Here is a 26045-nt window from a genome sequence, read left to right as displayed (position 1 = left end):
TGGGGGCGCCGTGGAGCAATAGGAGATTGGTCGAAAATTCTTTGATTGCATCGTCAGGTGAAAAAGTGCTTGGTAAGTGAAGTTCTATTATTTGTATTTGCTTGGGATTCATTATTCAGCTGCAGGGTGACAGAATCAAGGTACTGTACTTCTCTAAAAAAAGCTTTTTTTTAGAGTTTTCAGACACTAGCATATTTTTTTTTTTAAACTTTTACCTCAATGCAGACTGAACTGCATGCTGTGGGTGAACCACTTTAGGTATAGTTAAGGTATGATTGTGAATGAGAGTGGATGAAACGATCCAGAACTGCCTGGTTATGGTTCGTTTGCTTTGGTAGACATAAGGTGTCTGCATTTAAATGCATCTGTAGTGAGGCAGATAATCTAAGGAGCTCCCCGACTCCATCACCACCCTTTCTTCCAGTACCTGCTATTCCCACTCCTATTCGGAGACTTTGCCGCTTTGAATTTTGATCAAGTAAAACTAGAACGATATGCAGCTCGCCTTCTGCCTTTTTGTCCCCAACCATACCGTACCCACAGACTTGATAAGTTTCAAATATTCCTGGTTGCCTAAAAAAATACACTCTTGATGAAAACACAGATGTCAACCTTCACATCAAATCTAAAAGTGTTTATTCATGAATTTGAGAAAAAAAGACAAATATGAACAATAGGATGGGCTTGAAAATGGAGATCTTAACGCTTATTTTTAATGTTGTTGTACTCAAAGCACAGCGAGTGTTATCAATTTGTCACATACAGTATGACCCACATATCCCCATCTTTCACATAGAATTTATGACAAGCGAACTAATCACATTAAAAATCTGCTGCGGTGCATTGTGAATGCAAGCTGCGCTCGAGCGGGTCAAGGTGGAAAGAGTGTAAATTTGCAATGACGGCAATTTGTCAAAGATGTGGTATCTTTTGTTCCAGGAATGACACAGACAGCAAGCTGACATTTGTTTAAGAGCTGTTTTAGAAAAAAATGAATTACAGTTTGATTTTCACCCAACACAAACTAATTAACATTCCTAAATCAATAGTTGTCAAAATCTTTAATTTGTCGACTCTACAACTGTTTGTATATAAATCTAAGAGTCAATGATTGGTTCAGTAAAAGTGCATGGGGGAATAAAACATGAAAACACCACCAGTATGACGGGAGGTGGAAAAAGTATAAAAACAAGCTAGATATACTTTTTATCAAAGCAAAATAGAAAATTGCTTTCAACACTCGTGTCCTTAAACCCTAAAAAGCTGAAAGTGAAAATCCAAGTATTGAAGAAAAGTCCAATTTCTGACATTTCAGGAGCTTAGCATACCCAATCTCCCTCTCTGAGTCCACAGGCACATTAGTGAGCCCTGGATCCAACTGGCAGTAGAAATTGGGCCAGATTGTAATCGATTACAGAAGACAGCAATGTTCCCATTAAGCGGAGTTAATGGATGAGAAAAATTCAAATTTTGGAGAGGCGATGGGATATTACAACCTCCTTGAGCAGAAACCAGTGACTTCAAGGTCGCTTACTGTCATTTGCCGAAAGGGGAGACTTAAGGGCACAATCAAGCTAAAAGTGGGTTTGAAGCCCAAGTTAATGAACAGAAAGGCTATTATTATGGGGCGTGCTCCATGGAAGGTCCAGAATCCTCAAACTCCCTCAGGTCAACCGGGTCAGCCCTTGGCAATGGTACCCTAAAAGCAGAACAAAGACAAAACACGTTACTTTTTTTTTTTTTTTCTTGAATGGGAATACATACTCTTCATTGCACACACATATTTTGAAACATAATAAACCTTTGCGAGATATAATCCGCTTCAATCAATCAACGCTTCAAGCAGAAAATCATCCATTGAAGAGGTCTTCCATCAGCAGCTTTGTGGAGACAAAGCAAAAGCTAAATTGCTGAGACCAGGAGCAATCAGGGACTGGCTGATAGATTAAATCTTACTGGAGACAGTCCACACTTAATATATCAAATCATAAAACGCCCTAATTGCACACAGCCGAAACATTGCTAAAGGTTAACCATCTCTGAAGGACGGAAACTTCGAAATGTCTAACTTTGCTCAACAGCAACATTTTTTCCACAGCAGTTGGTCAATCCCGAGAGGGACAGTCAATTTTACAAATTGACCTAACTGATCTAAAGTTTTAAAAGAGTTTTGATGATGCAATATTATTGGTGCCACATATCTTTGTCGATGCTCCGATCCTGCCTGAGCAGCAATGAAGCAATGTATCAACACAAGGGCTGATAAAACCAAAAAAATGATTGCCTTCAAAAAGCCATTTCATTATTTACATACTTATACGACATGGCAATCAGTGCAATTCAATTCTGATAAATATTGTGTTTGTGTCATTTCAATTAAGACACAAAATACGCTCCAACCATCTACTTTTGCTGTCGACTAAAAAATTGCATCTCAGTTAAAACAGTTAATGACTAATCACGAGATTGGATTGGCTTTATTTTTTTTTAAATGGATAAAATCAATTGAGGGACATCTTATATCCATTCTGAATTACAGTAAATGAGAATCTTGAATCTTTCTTGATTTTTTTTGGTACACCTCAAAAGATTATTGTACAAACACAGAGTGAGTGTAGTATTTAGTTACCATCAACATGTTTGACTAACTTTCCACATCCTTGTTTTGAGCTCAATTCTGTGCCCAAATTGACATCATACACAATTCCCAGAACAACACCACTGATGACAGAGGCGACTGATAAGAACCCATTTGGAGCTCATCATCATCATCATCATCATCATGTTTAAGGTGCAGCGCAGCCTTCGAGTGAAGCCTTTACTAAATGGCCACTATACTGCAAACTCAATACTTGGTAAGTATGGTTAGTATTTTATGTGACCTTGTACTGCACAATTAGGCCGACGATGCTGGAGTTTTTGTATTTTTATTTTAAGATATGTCGAGTATCCAGACTGTAAACTATGAAGTGTCTCCTTGATAATTGGATGCACTTAAGATGACTTCCAGCGCTTTCAATTTATTTTTTTGTTTTGTTTTTATTACCCAGCCTTTAATGCTGTTAACTGTAAGCGTGTGGATGCAAATGTTTATGACTAGCAGAACTGGCAGAGATTAATGCTATGACTGCCAAAAATCTGTGCAAGACCATGTCTTTAATGATGTAAGCCATTGTGCGAGAAATTAATACGTTTTTGAGAAATGGTTTCCTTTCAAGCAACAAATTGATGGAGTCCACACAAACCTGCTGCATGGTTTTGTGTTGTGTGGCCACATGACTGCGTTATCTGACCTCATATCCCATCTCTCCTCCAAGGACACATTTCCATCATTCACAACTGCTGTCATCATTAAGCAGCTCGACAATGTTGTTCTACCTCGTCAGTATTTTAACCCATGCAGGCAGCAGCGGAAGCTTTGAGGAGAAGGAAAAAGAAAAAGCTTTGAAAACAAAAATTCAATGATCATTTTGAGCACTGCTCCCTGGATATTTGTGTTTGTAGAAACTGAGAGATGTCTTTTTTCCCTTCCTGCACATCCTGGGGAGAACACCACCTAAAACTCACCACAGGGCATCTCATAAGCAAGAACTAACTATAGTTCTCCAAATGGCTTGTGTGATACGTAAGCATTTTAAAAAGACTGCATGCAGCAAATCCCTTAAACTCATACGTCTTGGCAAAGTTATGAGCAAGCCAGCCAACAGAACTGACGGCATAGTCATAGTGAATACACCTACACACAGCAGTTGCTATAGTTCTCCCATTTTGTACACTCGTTGGATTGATTATTCAGTACTGCTGTTCCCATTCAAAATTCTTGGCAACAGCATGGGTGCGAGCAGCACGATCGCAGAGGGGGTAGCTTGTCTGCCTTACGGTACTGAAGTCCCCAGTTTGCCTCCGGCCTTCCTATGTGACTTCTGCATGTTCTCCTCGTTCCCGCGTGGGTTTTCTCCACGTACTTTGGTTTCTCGCAACAATGCCAATAACAAGCATGGTAGGTATACTGGACACTCCAAAATCGGCCTTAGGTGTGTTTGTGAGTGTGAGGTGTGTTTGTGAGTGTGAATGGTCATTTGTCTATGTGTGCCCTGCGATTGGCTAGCAACCAGTTCAGGGTGTTGCACCATTTTCGGTTCAGAAGATGGTGCATGTACACCACCCTCTGCCCAAAGACAGCTGAAATAGGCACCGGCTATCCCGTTACCCTTGTGAGGACAAGCAGTTAAGAAGATGGATAGATGGGCAGTACCATGTGTATTTTCAGCGACCACATTAATTCTACTCAGTGTTCAAACTGGCTACCAAAGTACACAGGTTGCACAGGCTTTGTTCTTGGCAGCAAACAAAATTATTCAATGGAGCTTTCACCTGTCTGAAATGGTATCTGGGATGAAAGTACTGTGCCAAAGAACAAAATCGCTGACAAGTAACAGCCGCTCTGTGATTGTTTAACATTTATTTGGCACTTTGTTTTGCTCTCAGCACTGCCTCGTACATGCCCAGTAGTGGTTATCCAGATCGTTCGTAATGTAAACAGGAAGCCCCATGTCTAAAGCAGTATCTGTAGTAAGCATGATGGGAAAGCTCGACCGTCTAAAAAGGAAACAGGTTGTCTGATGCCTGATACCATTTCTGACATTGGCATTTGGTTAAAGACATCTAAAAAACAAAACCAAACAAAACAAAAACAAAAAACAAGAAGCTACTCTGCGTACACAAAGTTTAGTGTGTGTGTGTGTGTGTTGGGATTTGAAGACATTATTTGGAGAACTTTGTTTTTTTAACAACCAAAGTACAGCTAAGGTATGCTGATAGTGCCCATACGCTCTCTCCCCAGTCCAAATGAGGGTGTCATGACATTTGATTTTCATTCCCGTTCCACCACACATAGGAAAAAAAAAAAAAAAAAAAAAAAATCTTGTCCTGTCCTGGACCATAGGAAAAAAAAAATAATTTCCAGTCATATTCCTTTGAAATGTACTCCCATTTTGTCCTGTTCTCAGAGTGATGCCCACTCCCACACCTTTTATATATGTACACAGTGTTTACACACTCAGTACACCAGTGTTTTTCAACCTTTTTTGAGTCAACGCCAACTCTGTAGCCTATATTAACAATATAAAGTCCAACTATCCCCATTGTCAGTTACAAAGTAATAGTGATGGTAAGATGAACCACTGACACATTTAGCCAACTGTGCCGGCACATATGCCAACACTTCAATAGGGGTGATTCCATTGCGTTTTGCGGTGCCTTTTATGTTTCATGTTTGAGTTGCGTGCTGTCATTGTGCTGTTTGTTTTGCAGAATTATATGCTTCATTTGTGCCAAAATTTCAGGTTGTACATATTCTGTGTTGTAGACCGATTTTCTTGCATTGTCTATTGTAAAACTTTTCATTTACATAAGATGGACCATGGCCATTATGTAATACGGCGAAGTGATTTCACCCCCACAATTATTTCTGATATATGTCTGTTTTTTATGAAGTAGAAAATCTCTTATGTTTAGATATTTACCATTATTACCATTTAATGCAGCATTGGCCTTTTTTTCTATCTGTTTGAAATGTCTGACTGCATTTGAATGCACCTTGCGACCTCACATTAGCAGCTAAGAGACTTGTGCCATATGATACAATGACAGTGCAACTGATAAGTGGCTTCTGAGCATCCTTAATCAGTGATTAATATGTTTGTTTTTGTTTTTTTATTATTAATATTGGTGTGCTGGTGCTGGTAGCTATGTAAAGTGACAACAATATTTTTGGTATCAAGGAATAACAAGGACGAGTCAAGCTGTAGTGTGCTACGGCACAGTGGTGTTCTGTGAGATTTGTATAATCAGGTGTGTCATGGGATATTATCCAATTTCACTTATTTTTAGTTTTTTTAAACAATGTGCCTCGATTAACGTTCTTTTTTTTTTCTTCATCAAGATCAAAACAAACATGATGGACAAAATTACGGTATCAAAAATGTTTGTAGGTGGTCAAGTTTTGCTGAATAAAACCGCAGCTGGACGATGAATAATATTTTGATGTCAAAAAATGATGCGGCCGATGGACGCAAGTTGATTTGAAAATATGCATCGGTCAAAAACTAAGCATCTAGGAGGCAGGGACGCAGGCAAACAAGAGCAATGATATTTCTTGTTGAGCAAAACCACTTGCTTACCTCAAGTTTGGTTTGATTTTATTTAAGTGTTTATTTTAATTTAGTGTGTTAAATGTTCATTATTGTAACGACTGTTGTATTGTTTGCTGAACAATAAAAAAAAGTTTTTTTTAAAGTGGAACAAAATGGATATATAAGATGATAAATTTTGGAGCAGTAATTTTAGGTCCATGATACTTTTGCTTAAGGTTATCATACAGCCATAATAATGTGCTCATGCCTTGTCGGCTGTGAGAATAGTATGTTGCAAAATAAACATGTAATACTCTTTGCCAAGGCGATAGCACAGTGCTTTGAGACAAAATCTTAAGGAGTGATGGTGATTGGTGGGAATTTCAGGTGTCAGGTGTCGCAGGGTGTGATTTTTCCAAAAGAAAACGTGTGCTTTGGCTCAAAAAAGGTTGGAAAACACTGCACTACATAACCACTGCTGCAAGTGACAACTTCAAAATAAAAGTCTATTGCATTGACGTTCATGTTATTTGGTGTGATCATTTTGAAGGTTGTGTGTTATGTTATGGTTTATGGCTTCCTTGGAACGTCGTTTTGATTGATGTGCATCAAATCAACTAATTAATAAATGACTATTAAAAATAATAAAAATCCATTGAATAGTTCAGTACATGCATTACGCATTAGTACGTACTTAAGTTCTCCTATATCTAACCGAATGTGCAAAGTGCAATGACCATGCAATTTTGATGACACACATTTTCGCCCCGCGAGCACAATATAACACTGTGTAAGATAATGGAAAGAAAAATACAAATGGCTCTGCATCTCCCATACAGCACCCTTATGCTCTCATCAATTTTTATTGTGTATCGTTGTAATCCCATGAATAAAGGTAAAGTTGATTCCAAACCCACAAGATCCCTGTGACCTGTAAGATTGCTGAAACAATGTCATCCTCTAATTTAGTGGTCCCCAACCCCAGGTCCGCGGACCGGTACCGGTTCGTGGATCAACTGGTCCCGGGCCGCGTGGGCTGCACCCGAAATAATGTTTTGGAGATGATTTAGTTTAATGGAGTTCGCGTGACTGGGCGCGAAGGCACGTCGGGCGACGCGATGGAAGCGAATGGAGAGACGCAAGTGGCCGCGTGCGGTCACGAGAAGCGAAATTTCGCCTTTTGCGTGAAGTAATTTTTTATTTACTTTTTCCGCGTTTTGAGTCGCCACAGCCAATCAACTTCGGGAACATTCAACGGCTCGGGAACATTCAACGGCTCACGCAGGGGGCAGGAATGAATCATGGCGGCCGCTTTGCGGTCACTGGGAGCGGTCCAACACGGCTAGCTGAGTTTTCAATACGAAACAGAGCCAAGCAAGAGCCCTCACCTGGCTTGTCGAAAGGCGCAAGCGAGAACTTGGGACAACTGGTATGTGCAGCGTTTGCTTCACTTAACAGCTGTTGAACCGTAGTTACTGTGCTAACGATAGCGCAGCATTGTCAGCACAATATTTAGCACAGTCTCGGCCACTTGATTGCGACATTTTATTTTTTGGCAGGCGAGTATTGCCGCAAAGAATAAAGGTGCTGTCGGTGAAAATATTGACTCTGTCACATCCCAGAAAAGTGAAAGTTTTCAGTTCTCTGCTCTTCTTTCCGGCCGGCAGTAAAGTGCACAGCAAGCTCGCTCCAATCTCCTTCCCTCCCCTCACGCGATATTTATATTTAAAAAAAAAAAAAAAAAAGGTGGACAAAAAAGTACAAAAACGACATAAAGCCCCGTCCATACGCCAGCGCCAGCCCCCCACCACCCCCCCGCCGGTCCGTTATATAAATCCGAGGCTTAGTGAGAAGGATGATGTGGTTTTTAGAGGAGCAATTCCCCAACCCCCCCGGTCCGCTGTCCAAATTTAAGGTGCTGACCGGGCCGCGGTGATCAAAAGGTTAGGGACCACTGCTCTAATTCATTCTCACACAAACACCAAGAGTTCTGAGTCTAATAAATCATAAAGAACGACACTCAAGAAATAAAACATGACACTGTATGTCACAAGCCCTCAACAGCAACACATGATGAAATCAACTCAGTTCATTACAATATACTAGGTTACAGTGGTAAAAATATATTCTACCAAATATTTAAGATCCTCATTTTGTAGATCAATTTACTGCTTTTGAATAATGCATACTCATAAAACAATAAAAATGATAAATAATAATAATGATAGATGTAAGATAAAATAATACAATAAAAAAAACAATTCAAAAATGTATTTGTTTTCTTTCGCACAGTGCTTTTTCATAATTTTACTCATCTGATGGGTGGTTAGGATTCGGTGTAGCAGTGGTTAGCACATTCACCTCACAGTTCAGGTACCAGAGTTCAAAACCACTTCGATAGGACTTCCTGTATGGAGTTTTCATGTTCTCCCCGAGCCTGTGTGGGTTCTAAGGTTAGTTAGCTGTCAGCTGGAATAGGTCCTAGCAAGCCTGCAGCCCTTGTGAGGCTAGAAAATGGATGGATGGATGCTCATGTGATTGCAATAAAGTGCCATATTTGTATGTTTTTTTTATTTTAATTTATGGATAGTTTCATACAATTAGTGCAACGAGTATAACGTTCTCGGTTCCATATTAAATTGCACTAAAATTACAGCTAGAGGCTCATGTATCGCTTTCCATTTAAGTTGTATCATCACTTATATACATCAGGAATGTTGGCACAAGCCATTTCAAACAAATTTCAAGTATGATCATTTTAGTCTATATTTAATTTATGGAAGAATTCAAGGTGTTAGCTAATGATGATCATAAGATAGCAGCTGTTTGTTGGTGGGATATGCCACAATTTACATATGTGATTACTCAAATAATCACAATTTTTGTTGATGATTAGTCAGCTAGCAAAATAATCATCCGTGGCAGCCAGAGTTTACATACAAATAACGTATTACGGTATAAAAGCATGGGCCCTAGCAAATTGAGTCGGTACATAAAGCTAGTCTTTACTAAGACCGAGGACACATATGTAATAACTTATTCATTCCGCCCACAGGGAAAAAGGGCCTTAAGAAATAGGGTAGTCACAGAAAAAGGACAGCGAGGAGCCTTGACATGCAACAAAATGTCAGCAACTGCTTGATACATTCTCGAGTGCAAAGTTAAAGCCTTTGCTTTGCTCTCCTTCTCTTCTCATGCATTCATCTTCCAAGCCCTATAATAAAAGATCATTTTGCTGTGCGGGTGTGTGTCCGTGCAAATGGGTGTGTCATTCCTGTCACCTGGGTTCTCTGCTTCCATGACTTATTCATAAGCATTAATGCAGTCAATGTATTATTGATCAGGACCGATCATTGCCTCTTCCCCTTGGTGTGACCGTGGCCTGAGGATAGGGTGAGATTAGGCAAGGAGATCTGGCACAATGGCCATGAAAAGCACAAGCACATCACAGTCAAAAAAAACAATGGCAAACAAAGTCATAGCGGACTATCGTAGGTGGATGCACAAGGGCTGTTTCAACGTATGTTAACTTGATATTGATGCTTAAAAAAATGTTGTTCTGTTCACATAGGTACATTTCTCCAAAAGTACTAAAATGAACCTACAACTAGGATTACTCCAGAGAAAAACATTTAAGACTTTTGTCTCAATCCCTCCCTCCTCTTTTTTTGTCTCAAACCCCTAAGGGTCTCTGGAAGATAGAAAATGGAGGAGTCTGATTAAGTTTAAATGCATTATACCACTCGTAGCAAGGATTCTGCTAGAATCTTAAATCATCATCTAGAAACACTCTCACATTTGTGGCAGCCTCACAAGCGTGATGCAGACTCATTGACATATGAATCATACAGCAGTACTTTAGATATGAGGGATAGTGTGTGTGTGTGTGTGTGTGTGTGTGTGTGTGTGTGTGTGTGTGTGTGTGTGTGTGTGTGTGTGTCCAATTGTAAAGTGTAACCCAAGAGCCACAGAGAATAAAAAAAGAGTATACAACCTTGTTTAAATGCAAGGTTTTTCAGATGTAAAACAAGTGAGACTCATATAATTATTTCAAAACATTTTCCCTTACCAATGTGACCCATAACCTGTAAAATCAGACTAAATAATTTAAAAAAAAAATCATCCTTAAGAGGGTAAACATGATAAACTTTAGAAATACTCTGTTGTCTTTGTGTGCATGACTTGTAATAACAGGGATGTGGCTGGTTGAGAACTCACAAGTCACATTCAAATTCAAGTTAAATGGGGGGCAGGCAGAAGTGTAACCCTTGGATTCCACATAACACAGCACAAACGCAACAACGCCGCAAACCCCCGCCAACTGCATGCATCTTTGCCACGCCGCGTCACAGAGTCCGTTGAAGGCCCTACTGCGCGATAAAAAAAAATACATAAATAAAAAAAAAGGAAAAAAGATTTCTAAACTTCCTGGAACAAACCAAGCTCCAGTTGAGGAAAGTTTGTGTGGATATCACTTCATTGCATGCTTCATTTACAATGGTAAAGTACATACAGCATTTGTTTGAACCTTGCTCTTTTTGTCTTGTCACTTTAGGATTCATCCAATAAATCAGCAAAGGCGAAGACTATCTTGTAAGACTAGAGTCCTTTTTTTTTGTAAATCCAGATGTAGATCATGTTCTTTTTCCTGTTGGGTGCTTTCTGAACAGTGGAATTGATCACGGAAGACAGTGGCGGACCAGAGCTTTCAAGGCCTGCGTAAGTTGACAAATCGCAACAGCACAGTGCAGCGGATACGCAGTATGTGGAACCGCTCTCATTCATTAACATGGCTACGCACGATGCAGTAGAACAGAGACACAACTCAGTATGTGGAATCCACGAGTAAAGCTTTGCAACTGTGAAGCTTCAATCTTGGTTTCATTGGACCAGAACTTTTACATGTGTATTAGAGTTTCTGCTCTGGTCTAATAAAACTAAGGCTAATCATTTTGCCGACAATTCCAATATATATGTTTGGTGCAAACAACACCGTTAATCACGAAACACAATGCCTACAGTCATGCATGGTGGTGGAAGCATCATGCTTTGTGGCTGTCTTTCATTAGCTTGTGGAAAAGCCTACAAATGGACATTTTAGGGAATTCATCAGTGGCAGAGACACACCCAAGTTGCAGATATAAGACAGTGGTAAAGAGTTGTGCAAACAGATTATTACCTTAATTGTTTTTTTGATGATGACTTCTACAAGTTAAATATACAAAATTAATGGTGGACAAGTTTTGAAATATTTTATCTGTTTGATTATTTTCTTTCACAAACCCTGTCCTTTAACAGGGCTCTGTAGGTTTTATTTCTTACTGTATATCCACTGTATATTGGGGAGAAAGTTATTTGAGGTTGATTAAGATTGAATAAGAACGAGGTTTGTGTAATACAGCATTAATGGAAATCACCAATAAGGAAAAACAAGCATCCATCCATGTTGCACTGCTGCTTATCCTCACTATGGTCGCTGGCTTGCTGTTGACTATCCCAGCTGTCTATGGGCAATAGGCAGGGGACACTCTGAACTGGTTTCCAGCCAATTTCAATAAGGAAAAACAATTACTGCTATTTGCATTTCCAAACAGTTGGGATTCCATCTATGTGCATTTCATCATGTAAGGTGGCAGGGCTATTGTCAGGCCTCTGGGGTATGAGGTTTGGTCTAATGAGGGAAGAGCCTTAATGGTTATTGACAGTGCCCACGGGGATGTCGTACCATTTTTCTGAGTGAAGCAGCGCACTCTGCCACAATTTAATGAAGTAAAACCCATCACTTCTCCTGGGTGATTCAACATAATAGCTTTGCAGCATTGATGGAAAATTTGATCAAATGGGAGGCAACAGAAAATGAACCATAAATTGTGTGTGTGGGGGTTCAAATATACTGTAAATGACTTTGCAGAGGGGTGGGGGTGTGGGGGTGAAAGACAAAAAAAACTACCGTGTCTAATTACAAGAGCGGCTTTTGTTCTGTTTTGCATCTCCATGATGTTGGCCAACTTCATCTCATCTTTATGGAGTTAGAGTGCTTTCTTTCATTTGACTAGCCTGACTGTGGAAAATTTCGAGAAAGGCCCTGCATACACTTTTCACTGGTATACACCTCTGATCTTTGATACCTTGCCAGAACCTATTCCATGCATTTCATGTATTCTAATGACAAGAATTGTGATAAAAAAAAAAAAAAAAAAAAAAAAAAAACTAAACCAAAATAACTGTGGTACAGAAGTGAAAAGAGATTTGAAGTATGACAGCAACTGAGTAGAGAGGGATTTTGCAGAAAAAGAACAGAAGCAACTCAAGTACTGTTAGGAAATTCTGTGTTTTCAGTTTGATTCAGTTTCTTGGAGGCTTTGCTTCTGTATATTTTAAAATTAGTAGGTTTTTTTTGTTTTTGTTTTTTTAAGGGAAATATACAGTACATTTTTAGAAATGAATATTGCCAATTTAGGTGATATTCAAATAATTTACACAAAAATAAATAATAGCAAACCACTTGGGTGGGATTCAATTGACTTGAGGCATTGTAATCTTTGAATAATACTCAGCAACAGCCTACAATACAACTAACTCCTCAAGTTTGAGCATTGTTGGCTTAAAGCAAAGATGTGCCACTGGTAACGGTGTAAATTTACGAAAAAGTTATGATTTGAAGTTGTGTGGTTCAATCATTGAACTCCAAAGAATGTTTAAGGTCGAAGTAATTATCAAATACAACATATAAATAGAGTTTAAAAAAGATTACGAATTGACAAATTTGATTGATTTCTAATTATTTATTTTTTCTCGTGTGATATGTTCAGTTTGTATTGGAGTGTGTTTTATAAAAAAAAAAAAAAAAAAAAACACGTAGGCTTGAAAAGTTAGCTTCATCCTGCACCTTTTCATTTGGCAAAAAAAGCTGTCTTCAAAGCAGTCTCTGAAATCTGGAGTACACAGACTCCTGAAAATGGAACAAACCAATGGCTATTCAAATGCATAGGATGCGATTACATAATAACTACAACGTATTTGAGGAAAATACCTAAATTTAATTCTGTAGCAGTCATTTCTAATTATAGAAGTACAAAAGCATATTAAAACGTTCAATAACTACAACGTATTTGAGGAAAATACCTAAATTTAATTCTGTAGCAGTCATTTCTAATTACAGAAGTACAAAAGCATATTAAAACATTCAAGTCAACCAATACAGTAGTTCATTTAAATTCAGGGATTCATACCAGGAGAAGAAGTCTTGGTTTTCTAATCAGTTGAAGAGAAGATTGAGTTCTCCTACAGAGGATTTCTCTTGCCCCATGTACATTTCTTTTCATGTAGAGAATATGTAACATCATCCTTTTAATGACTATTTTTGCTGTTCCATCAATTAACGTTCCTGACAAAAGCATTATCTCAAGAATGTTGAGGCAAAAAGTTACTTCATGATGTCCATTGAAAATGGCATCAAGATATATTTAGATCCTTCAGAGGTCACAAATGGTAATATGAACAGGTCTTTATTCCACATAAATACTTTGATTTGAACATAAATCCTCAACTATTTCTTTGACTAATCCCAGAGATTTCATCACTCATACAGCTTGTAATATCACACAGGTTTAGGATTAATTTGAAAACCCTTTGACAAGAGGTGTAATATTCCCTGAAGCTAATTCAAACCGCTATGCCAAGGTCTTTTCTGGAATGGAATCCAGGCGTGGCAATTTATTCTGTGGTCACACCAATCAATAATTTAGGTCATTTTGTTAAAAAAAAAAAAAAAAAAAAAAAAAACACAAATTAATATGAAAATCAGAATTTAATCGAATTGCGACACAGCCAAAGATTCCCACCCCAATAGATAGATAGACCTTCTTTTCTGTGTTCATTAACAGCTACAACCATCACAAAGCAATCATGGTACATCATGTGAAAATGTTTATTAACTTACTCTATTGCACAGGTGTCAAAGTCAAGGCCCGGGGGCCAGATCCGGCCTGCCACCTCACTTTTTGTGGCCCTTGAAATGCTGATTTGACTTCAGGTTTCTGACTAAAATACCAAAATTGCAAGTTTTCTTTAACGTTTAAAAATTTGGGGGAAGAAAAACAAACATTTTCTTACTCTCCAAATCTCTTTTGAACAGTTTTTGCCGGCTTCTGATATCAAATCTTGGTAAATGTGTGATCAACACACTTAAAATGTATTTGAATTCAGAGTCATTCCGGCCCTCTGACAGAAACTATCACTACAATGCGGCCCAAAATAAAAATTTGTTTGACACCACTGCTCTAATGCAAAGAAGCTACAGGCACTATGTGAGGCAGCCTTTTTTCAAGATTTTTTTTTAATTGATTTAATAATGCAAGAACTACTGCTTGCTTTCACATGTATAAACTGTATTTATTTGGGGTAATATTGTTGTAGAAATGTCCGAATAACTAAAATGTTACATTTTGCAATGATGCTCATGTTGATGGAACACAAATGTTATGTTGTATGCGACTATTTTTCCCTATTTTTGTCATGAACATAAGTGATTCCAACAGAGACCTGGAGCTAAGCAATTACAGTCTAAAATCTATATCAGGGTATAAAATAAATCCATTTGCTGTCTTCTCCTTTTAGCTCTTCCCTTCAGGGGTCGCCACAGCAAATAAGCTGCTAGCTCCAGCATCTTCTCCCACTCCAACTACCTTCATGTCCTCTTTCACGACATCTATAAACCTCCTATTTAGTCTTTCTCTAGACCTCCTGCCTGGCAATTCCAAATTCAGCGTCCTTCTACCTATAGATTTACTATCTCTTCTCTGGACATGTCCAAACGATCTCAGTCTGGCCTCTCTGACTTTATCTCCCAAAACTCTAACATGTGCTGTCTCTCTGATGACCCTATCCATCTTATCACTCACAAAGAGAACCTCAGCGTCTTGATCTGAGGCTCTCTTCGGGAGAAATTTATTCACTGCGATGACATACAGTATATAATGAGTTAAACTTAAGTGTAAAAAAACATCATCGTGGAAATATTTCTGTATGGCTTATAAATGAAACATTAATATATAATATTCACAATAAAGTAAATATGACATGTTGAACAGGTCAGAAGTCAATCTTTGCTTCGTTCATTGATTAAAGTACTGCATTTTAATGTAAAACATGCAAATTATTAATAAACAAAAAACTTAAAGTGATTTCTTAATGCCTATAATTACACAAACAAAAAAGGTTTACATTCAAAGTTTATATTCACATGATTTATATTTTTTAGCTGGTTGAGTAACAAACAATGACAATCTGCTCCTTTCAGATTCATTGCTCTAATCCTACAGTACCACTCGCTGGGACATTGTTCCCCTGAAAAATAATGTAACACCCCGTGGTGTTTCCAGGCTGTTATAGAGACTTAATCAGCTCATGGAGGAAATGAAGAGACAGGGCAAAACAAAAAGGCAATGCATCATGGCAGGAACAAAGCACTAGCGGCTCTTTCATATGACCCTTTGTGTGTTCTGAAGCTTACTCATTGCAGCAAAGTGCAATTACCAAGAATAAAAAAAAAATCCATCATACACCAAATACTCCTACATTGTGTGGTGAGGAAGAGCAGCGCAAACTGCTCTTTCAAAGAATCACATGCTGCCGACTGTGTTTGTGATACATGTATTATCCTGAGGATACCTGCAAACGGACTGAGCAGCTGGACCGAAAGGTCAGCAATGCACAATTATAAACTGAACTGATGATCAGAGATCATACAGGTTTCTGTGCTACAGCAGGTGTGAGGAGTTGGGTAATTATGTTAGCACAAAATGATTGAATTCCCAAACCATTTGAACATGTATGCCTACTGTTAATCATAGACGAATTAATGCAGAGACATTACCATAGCGCCTTTTGACCTCAATCCAACATGGGCTCATTTTGTGCTTCTGAATTTCTTGTGTCCACAAGGGACAATAGAGAGACTATCCAAGAATGATCTTATTCTCAAACCAATCTGGGTCAAATTATGCATATTGAACACTTGATATGTAGCTAAGTATCCATGGCAAATTCCACATTGAATCGATAATTCTTGTATAATTGAAACAGTATATTCCATCATTCTCTTCTGAGGTATCTGTTCAAATTGGTAAGCTTCCTGTCCCGACTGGAAATGTGACTGATCTATATGAGGAGACCCCCCCCCCCCCCCCCCCCCCAATCTAACAAAGGAAAAGGAAAAAAGTAGTAGCAGTCGTAGTAGTAATAATACATTTCACAATCACCAATAACTCAGCTGACATTCGCAGTTAAGCCAAGTAACTGGCTATACATGGTTATGCATCATCCCACAACTCCTATTTTGATCGGTTATACAATTATTGAGATACATAATATTGTGTGGTTGTCAAATTAACTCATAGACCCATTAAAGCACACGTCAATGTCATGGCCCGCGGGCCAGATCCGGCCCATAAAAAGGTTTTCTACGGCACCTGGAATGATATGGATTTATTATTAGAACCGCCCCACAGGCCTATTGCAGCTTGTGGAACGCAGGTGTTTTACACACAACATTACCACATTTATCACAATGCAGCTGTGGAGCGCCCAAGCGGAGGGTGGCTGCTTTTCATTCTTCATCAGAATTCATTAGCTAGCATAACAGCAAAAGTAAACTATCAAATACTCGTAGAAAATTCCAACATGGAGGGTGGACACCGAGAACCGAGAGTTTCAAACAAAGTGGCAGTCGGGTTACACGTTCATAGAGGTAGCTGGAAAACCTGTAAGCCTTCTGTGTGGCTAAAGTGTGTAATGAAACGGCATCATGAAACGAAACACATAGACAAAGACAAGACTATGGACATGGAACAAATAATACAGAAGGTCGGAGAATAAAAACAATGTCTCAAATCTCAACAGGCTCGGCTCAGAAAAGCCAAATCGAGAAGGCAGGCTACTGTCACAGAAAATATTGCTAAATCGACCTAAAGATTTACAGAGGATTTTATCCAAAACGTTCTTCCTAAAGTTTGTGATACAGTTTGCCCAGACAAAAGGCAATGTGAGACTGATCAGAAACGCCATTGTTTGGCGTGCAGACTAGTGCATATTCACTTTTTGTGGGTGAGAGCACGGGCACTTCTGAAATTGTCCAGTTGTCAATTTTCATCTGTGGAGTAGACTCCAGCCAGAGCGTAACGGTGGAGTTTTGTTACGTCCCATGCATGGGACAACTACAGGAAATGATCTGCATACAAGTGTCAAAACTACAACCCTCGGTCTACAGTGGAACCGAAGCTACCAGCTTGTGTGGGGTAGGTGAAGACCAATTGAGATTCTGTGATATGGGCAGTGTTTGAGTGAAAAATCTGTCTGATTCCATTAGATATGAATAAATTACTAGGTTTTAATTTTAATGGTTTCAATAATATTTCACTTAACTGACTGATGGGCAATTTCTGATCATTTTTAATGTTAAGGTTATAGGGATTTATATATATTATAAAGGAAGTTTGTCTTTTGTGCCTGCTTCAAAATAAAAAATATACCCTTCATTCAAACATGCAATCCAACATAGACCCAACATATGCCTGTTGCCAAAAGACAGCTGGGATAGGCCTGCAAACCTTGAGAGGACAAGCGGTTAAGCAAATGGATGGATGGAAATCTAAGCTATAGTAAGTATTTGTGTAAAATGTAGTATCATGGACATATGCTCACTTTTTATCCAAAATACATATATTTTTGCCATGAATCTGGTTGGGAAATGCGTGAATCCGATGTGGTCGCCGATGTGGTCGCACAGAGGTTTGAGTGTCATTTTAAACAAATATTCAAAACAAATATACAATCATGATCAATGACTGTCCATATTACAATTTTAAGTATTCTACTGTAACGCTTAATGTAGCAAAAACAATCAAAAGTCCTGTCGGTTCTCACCAAATTAACTTTAATAGGAATCTGTTCTTGTTAGCCTGAAATTACTGCCCAGAGAGGTAAGCAAGATGGTTACCAAGCCCCTATCAGCTACTTTTCGCAGAATTCTGAGATACAAGTTGCATTTATTTTACTTCATTATACAACATCCTAGTCAGTTTTTTATTTAATTTTTTTGTTTTTTTGCAAGTAGTGCAAAATCTGTCTTTCCAATACATTATGGATTTAACGTAAGCAACAAGACTCGAATTGAAAATTCTATAGTGCAAGTTTGAATTTCACGTCCAAATGACAAAGAAGTCAAAAGAAATACATTGGGGAGATAAAGCTTTATCTGTTCTTCTGAGAGTGCACAGCTTCAGCTTAGAAATAATGAATAGTGAGCACCAACAGTATATGGACTCTACTCTTCAATTTACTTTCTACTTCAACTTTGCCCATTGTCTGATATCACCTAAGCAGATGATATCTTATGTATCTGTTCTCTTTCCAATCACTTGTGACTCTTCCAATATTTACCCCCGCCTATCTTCTCAACCTTTTTAATATCCTACCGCAAGGCATCATCTTTTCAGGATTACTTCAGAAGACCTTTTTAGGCTGACGTGACTACTAAACTGTCTCTGTCACAGGGCCAAACAGCCATTATGAGGACCAACTGGTCACAGCAGTGCCTACACACTTGGCAGGCTGGCAGTCCTGCCCCCTGTTGCCTCTTTGTCACAGCCCCTTCTCAAACAGTAAAATGCTGGTGCCATCTTCATCAGCAAAATTACCAGGTTTCCCGACATATTACCAGAGAAACTGGATTGCACTGCAGGGCTTTGAAATTAAAATGCTGTTTACACCCTGTTGAGAAATGATACCGACTCCTCCTCTTTTTGAACCGTTCTCGGTAGTGGAGGGACATCAAAGGCACATATGGTGAGGAGGACAAAAAGAAGAAAAAGTGCTGTGAAACACCGGTGAAGAACAGATTGCCTATTTAGGCAAAGTATTCTGTCATCAAAAAACTAGCCATTGCATCCAAACCCGGTCATTCAAGCCATCAGTGAGGTCACTCAAGACAGATGAGTTAAACAACACACAAATTTCAGATTTTAACAAATCGCAACTTATATGTAAATGATAAATGAATCACTGGGACACCCGTTCCTGCTTTCTGCTAGTGTTAAACCCACTGTGGGATAAAAGAATTGCTCTGCAAACCTTTTTATTACTCAATTATTTTAACTATTCAGCGGCAAAATGAATGAAAACAGGAAAGTTAGCCTGTACATGGGAATTTAAAATGAAAACTCACATATTTAGCACGATATTTAAGTAGTCGCGTTGAGGGAAGCTTGGAGACCGACACTTGAAGTAATGGGAAAAGTCAACCATAAGTATTTGAACATCTCCCCAACTTACAAGAAAATCAGTCACAAGCTAAGAATAACAGGAAACTTCTAGCAACTACTACATTTCATTTTGCAAATTCAACTCAAACCCAAATGCAAAGTAGCAGATCCAGAAATCCAAAGGAGAGAATCGCGAATCCAAAGAGGAGATTCATGCAAAGACGTGATCTCGCAAGAGTCGTACTCAAACGAATGGTAAAACACATCTCGAGAAAGTCGTACTCATACGAAAGGTGAAACATGCATACATATTTTTGACAGCGATCTTCCTCCCTACATAAGCAGACTTCGGTCGCCCTGCATTACTGTGTTAAGAGTACTTGGGACTAATGGGAAGTCTTAACCCTTTAAACAGATTCAGTCAGGACAGTTATTTATGTTTTAGGTGGTTAATAGGCCAACAGTAAGCGCGGATCTGACATGTTTTTCAGACTACCGCAAGAATAGACAAATATTCAGTATGTAGACTGACAAAATGGAAAAATGCAGTGACATCAGCTTTGAAAATCTTTTCCTATACATTTACTAGTTACCTGTTAAAAACCACAAAAATAGCAACAAAATCCAAGTACCATAGTATAGTAATTTAACGGTTACTTTTGGATTACTCCAATATTAAATATGTTAAATAAACAACAACAAATCAATAGGCTATATGTTCATTTATACATATTTTTTTCATTTTTTTCAGCTTTATGAATTCTTTATGCATGATTTTGGAACGCAGGAGGACACTTGAGCTACTGGATCTCAAGGAGGGAAAGATGGAAAGAAGGATGGATGGATAAAATTGCACATTTGGGTCACTGATGTTATTCCACCCCGGAGGTGTTGCTGGCTGATGTTTCAAATTGCTACCAACTGCCAATGTCATCAAAAAGTAAAGAGCATTTTTGCTGTCTGTGGATGATGAATCCTAAAGCAGAAAACCTCACATAACGAGACATGTTAATAAGAAACGACACAAAAATGTTTTAGATATTGTTTGTTCACTGTGCAGGTGGAGAAAGTAAGCGTGAATGTTGCCATAACTGAGTGCTGTGCCCACCACCAGAAATTTACCCAATTAGACTGAACATACAGTAAGTCGCCACTTCTAATCCAGTCGGATAAAGCATGACTAACAGTGCAAGACAAGACTAGGAACACATTTTAAATGGGAGTCAGCAGAAACCTGCCACTATTAAAACCACATCTGATTCAGTACTAATAAAAGCACGGTTTTAGTAGGCCCAAATCTTGACAGCACTACCACCACCACCACACGTAATTTTTGTTCCTGGAAGCAATGGAAATGTTATGCCTGTCACCTTTGATTTTGCTTGCCTATGCTGGCACTGCTATGCGTTCTGGGCTGCAACTGCCTTTCAGGTGAACAATACGAAGAAGCAAAATTAAATTTGATTAGTTTATTTTCATAACACATTCATAAAAGAATGGCCTCAGAACAGGAAAAACAACATAGATGAATTTCAATTATCAGTTCATGATCTGTTTAACTAAGCATGAACAGTAACTAATATTAGAAGAGATGGCCAGCATCATGAAATGTTTATGGGAAAAAAAATGATGTTGACAACATCAATCTCCCAGAATGTGCAAAGTGATATTTTACTTGTTTGGCAGATACAATAGAGTTCACCCCGTTAATAGATACACTTCCATACCAATTTCTTGAAGACTTGCGGATTCAAGTTTGCTCCTGTCTTACCACATCCTAATTTTTAGAAGTGATGCCCTAAAAAAAGTTATTGCTGCAAACATTTATGCAGCACTGATTGTGAGACTGACCAGAAACACAGTGATTTTGCACAGTGTACAAATCTTACAAATTCAAATCCTTGGGTAATTGAATCTACCTCCATTTTCCCTTCAGTACTATATATGTACATGGTGTCAGGGCTTTTGGTAGGGCTGCTAAATTAAACATGAAAACATTCACAAACGCTTCCCTCACTTCACTTGGATGGCAACAAAGCGGAGGGACTGAGCGAGGGAGATGGACCATCCCACCGAATCAACAAACATTTGCTGTGATGTTGCTATGGTCAACTGTAGGAGCGATGAGAAGGGAGATGTCTGCCAAGTGTGTGTGCGTGTGTGTGTGTGTGTGTGTATGTGTGTGTGAATAGATGTGTGTCAGCTATTTCTGTCTGAACACATCCAACCTAAGGCCAAGGGCTCGATAAGACACTGATTCATTGCACCTTGATTCTGTCTGCCACTATCTTCCCTCATCTTCAACAAACTGAAATAAGATCTGTAATTCTATCCCTACATAATGTAATGTGCATGTATATGTGCATGTTTGTGGTGCAAAATAATACAGATTTACGGTGGAAAGTCCCTATATTTATAGTTAATTCTATTGATTTACTTTTTTTTCTATTAATTGTAATTCCAATCGAAATCAAAATAATTGTGATTATCCATTTTTTCCATTATCACAAAGCTCTCTGTTGAGCTGAACCCAGCAGTATCTAGTTACTGTAGCGACACGGCATAGTAATCTGTGAAGGGGTGAGTTCCCCGAGGCAATCAAGTGGCAATAGGGATTATTTGAAGTTGCCGTTTACTGGTATTACATGAATGCAGCACATGCACGACGGCTTCAGAGAGAGAAGAATGTGCCAAGCGAGCGAGTGAGTGAGCAATTACAAATACAAATCGCCAGTGGTTTCAGTGAATAATGGCGCAGAACCTACAAAATTTGGGCATATGTGTCAACACTGGTTGGTAAGCCCAGACTTCCGTGGATATAAAGAAAATGAAAACACGACTCTTACCAATCAAGTAGATTGCAGGACAGCATTCCAAGAGGACAACAAGCATCAAAACAATGCATGTAGCATATAGAAAGAAGCCACAGGCTAAGGTCAATTCTTGTTGTATTGTGATGTATTTGTTGGCGTTTTGGTTTGTGTTTGTTGGGAGAACTCAAGTGAAATAACTAGTTAATCTAACTCCCAAACCAATCATTGATCTTCGTGGATGTCATAAAACATATGTTGCTTTGAGCGGACCTCCCATCAATTTGTAGTGGGTTTTCAAAATGAATGACGGTCTAAATATTATTGTCACTATATAGGTAGCAAATTGGATACTGTGTTGATGATTAAAGGTAAGCATAATATATCAGACAAACAAAACAAGAGCATTTAGTTTCAATAAGTATCGTAACAGATATGCAACACATCAATCCGTACACCAAAGTCAAATTATTTATTTGGAAGTCGAATAATTTCTTACATCTTTTTTTCAACCATGAAAATGTATTTGACCTCTATTTAAAATAAAATATAAATTCATCTTTAAAATACACAATATTTAACTTTTTTTTTTTTCTCACTATTACTGGTTGTGCTTCCTACCTGCTGCTAATACAAGGCAACTATAGGGCTATTAAATTGCTTCAGACTCCATGTTGGAATTGAGTGTGGGAGTGCTGCACTGCATTCAGTGCTTCTGTGAGGTGACAGTCCTTTGAAAAATCAAATTTGCGACGAACTGAAGGCACGAAATGTCACTGTACTAATTTGCAAAAAAAAAGAGCTGTTACTCATCCGTTAGAAGTCAGGATTTATGTTTACTGGATTGACTATTATAACACTTGGATTTGACCCCCCCAAAATTCAGTGTAGATTAAGATACATTAGAGGTAACATTTTTGGGGAGTAATACGAAAAGTACACTCTTGCGCTTGGGTGGCAACTTTACCTTTAATCACAGGATTGGGTTGGTACAGGTTAAAAAGTACAGGGGAGTAGATGGAAGCAGTATCACGAGAATGCACTTTAAAAAAACATGGCTGGGTGACATTCCACACCAAGGTGCATGCATATTACATTATATTAGGTACGTTACATTTTACATATGTAAATTACACGCAAGAATATCTGTCATATATCAGATTATCGGATCTCTGTATAAGGGCTGTCACTATTGGCTATTTTTAAAATATTATTTTAACAATTATTCTATAAATCAAATTAGAAAGTCTTTATATGTCTAACCTGGAAGTAAAACTCCTGATTCTTTTAAAATTTGCCTCTCACTTCTTGGCTGACTGCTCTGAACATGTGGGCATGTATAGTCTGTATGGTAACAGTACTCAAAGAAGGGTGTAACTAAGTGACTGTTGTTTTCTTTGACGGTGAAGCTGGCGGGAATTTCAAGTTTTGTCTTGGAGCATGCAAGTTATTGCTCGTATACTGAATTTTTTCTTGTATCAAGAGGCAAAAAATTGGCCACATGTTTATACGTAAAGTGAATATTTTGTGTACAGAAGTGTTTCTATCTAGGGGTTCTACTGTATTTGAATTTGTCATTGAATTATTCATACTGATAAGGCTTTCACTGTTGGCCCCAAAATAACTCTCTCAAATTATAAAGTGTAATTCAAAAAAGCACCAGAGTTGCCCTCAACTACAAGTGTGAGGGCAAACACAAGTACACACATGCATCACAAACAGCAAAAAGAAAAGGCGAGGAAGGATATGCAAGGGAGATGTATTTTGCACACGTGGATTAACAATCCATTATTTATTGGCGCCACAGACTTGAGTGCATCAGCCCGAACACAGTCGTAACCCGATTCTGCCACACTGTAGTCTTGCATGCATTGAAGACACTTAAGCCCTTATCTTTGCTCTCTGGGATTGTAGCTTTCTGTCTGTCCAGAGAGCAGGTCAATACGAGAAGCACTCTTAAAGCAACGTAAGCTAATGAACCAATAGGCCCCAGCATAAACCTATATAGTAATTCTAATAAGTACATGGAAAAAAATATGAAGCAACATCACAGCACATTACGATAATTAAAATGTAGGATGTCACTTATGACACGTCAATTTTCTTCTGCTTTTCAGGGGCTGGGTCACAGGGCAGCAGCTACAGCAAAGAAGCCCCAAATTCCCTCTTCCGAGTCACTTTGTACAGCTTTTTCAGGGGATCCTGTGGCATTCCTTGGCCAGTTGGGAGACAAGCATGTGACAGTGGCCCTGAGGGAAACTGCATCAAATGTTCTGGCTTTGAAGCGGGGCCATCAGGCAAGTACTGGTGTTTCGTCAACTGCCCACTTCCCTCGGCTGTCCCTCTCTGCTGTCAATCATGGTTCCAGTTGAGTTAAAAAAAGAAAAACAAAAAAAAAAACCCTTGTGTGCGGTCATGTGCCCGGCCGCTGGTTCTGAGACAATGAGGCCAGTGAGAGGTTATGCAAAATTATTTTCCACTAGCTACATTAGATTCTGCAAAACTAAATTCTTCTGTGATATAGAGGACTTGAGAGTAATTATATCAAGGAGTCTGTAAAATGTAGAAATTAACCTTGGTCACGGGCAGCTGCATCTCACCCTTCAGTCCAGCCTTGCAGCCATCTGCTCCAAATTTGGAGCTTATATAATATTGGTTGACCCCTCAATGACATGTTGTTCCCACTAAATTAATAAAGAACATGATCGTGCGGTATCACACACAGGCTCAACTTATAACTTGTGTTTACATGATAAGTAAACCACATGTGAGCTTTCTGTATTTCACATGTGCAGCTGAGCAATGTGCACATTTGCATGATGTGCGCGAGTTATATTTCATAACAGCACCTTATCTTTGAGCTCACTGAAAATATTTTTAAGAATCTTCCTTAACATTGCATGAACTCCTAATCTCCATGATGGAAATAATGACCCTAATGCAGATTTTGGGATGAATATGCTCCACTTATATGGCTGTTGGTTGAGGGCAACTGATCTATGTCACATTGGTGTGACAAATATATTTTACAGGATGTAGAGCGTGTGAGCATAACACTCCTTTTTTCTGAAAAAAATATGTGGTGATATTTGAGGCCTGTGCAGACATATCTTGCTCTCTGGATAGAAGGTGCACTTTGAGGAGAGAGCTCAGGCAAACAACCAGGATACAAAAAGAGACTGCTTTGACAGATGGTGCTGGATCAATAAGTGCGAGACTGAGAATGGAAAGGTCTGGGATGATCGAACCAAAGTAAAAAGGCGTCCTTTCACTACGAATGAATACTGGCTAAACCCAACATAAGCTTAAAAAAAGCTTGGTTTCACAAAAATGTGGCACAAATTGTTTAAGTGATTAGCATCTTCTAACCCTAACCCTACTGACAAAACACGAGCGGGGTTTGCAGAAGGAGTTTACATACATATACTGTAGAATACACACCTTTACTTAGCTGTAGACTGTCATTAGGTTTCGCATGCTTGGCCAGAATGATCATAATTTCTAAAGATTCAATAGGGCACACACAGATGAGAAGCACTAACTACCCTGCAGGGAAATCAACGTAACCGACATGTGAAAGGATGGCTTTGAAGGAAAGGAAGTAGTGGAGGTGTAGAAGAGAGTATGTTTAGGCATTGACTACTGAGTGAGATTGCCTACAGAAGTACATTATTTTGGATGTTGTATATTTGCATGCTGCCAAGCATCAAATGTCAAAATCCAGGGCCCAAAAAAGGTGGGAACGCTTCAAATCAACAAGGACATGGGCATCATAGCTGTTATCGCAAATATAATGACCACAATTGATTTTTTTCCCCCCTTTTTTTTTTTAACAACCA

At 38.7% G+C, this 26045-nt stretch overlaps 1 protein-coding gene across 4 annotated transcripts in view; it reads right to left on the bottom strand.

Moving 5' to 3' along the window:
• Positions 1-619: 619 nt before the first annotated feature.
• trim44 (TRIM family member 44) overlaps positions 620-26045 on the bottom strand; it is a 51037-nt gene continuing 25611 nt past the window's right edge. For all 4 annotated transcript variants that reach the window (XM_088416207.1, XM_088416208.1, XM_088416209.1 and 1 more), the window contains one exon: positions 620-1699. In XM_088416207.1, coding sequence (XP_088272333.1) covers positions 1621-1699 — 79 coding nt within the window. In that variant the 3' untranslated portion in view covers positions 620-1620. The remainder of the gene's footprint in view (positions 1700-26045) is intronic.

The sequence above is a fragment of the Hippichthys cyanospilos genome, chromosome 6 (assembly GCF_059441005.1).
Source record: "Hippichthys cyanospilos isolate Australia breed blue-spotted pipefish chromosome 6, RoL_Hcya_1.0, whole genome shotgun sequence".
Classification (NCBI taxonomy): domain Eukaryota; kingdom Metazoa; phylum Chordata; class Actinopteri; order Syngnathiformes; family Syngnathidae; genus Hippichthys; species Hippichthys cyanospilos.
This window is presented reverse-complemented; position numbering and strand designations above follow the sequence as displayed.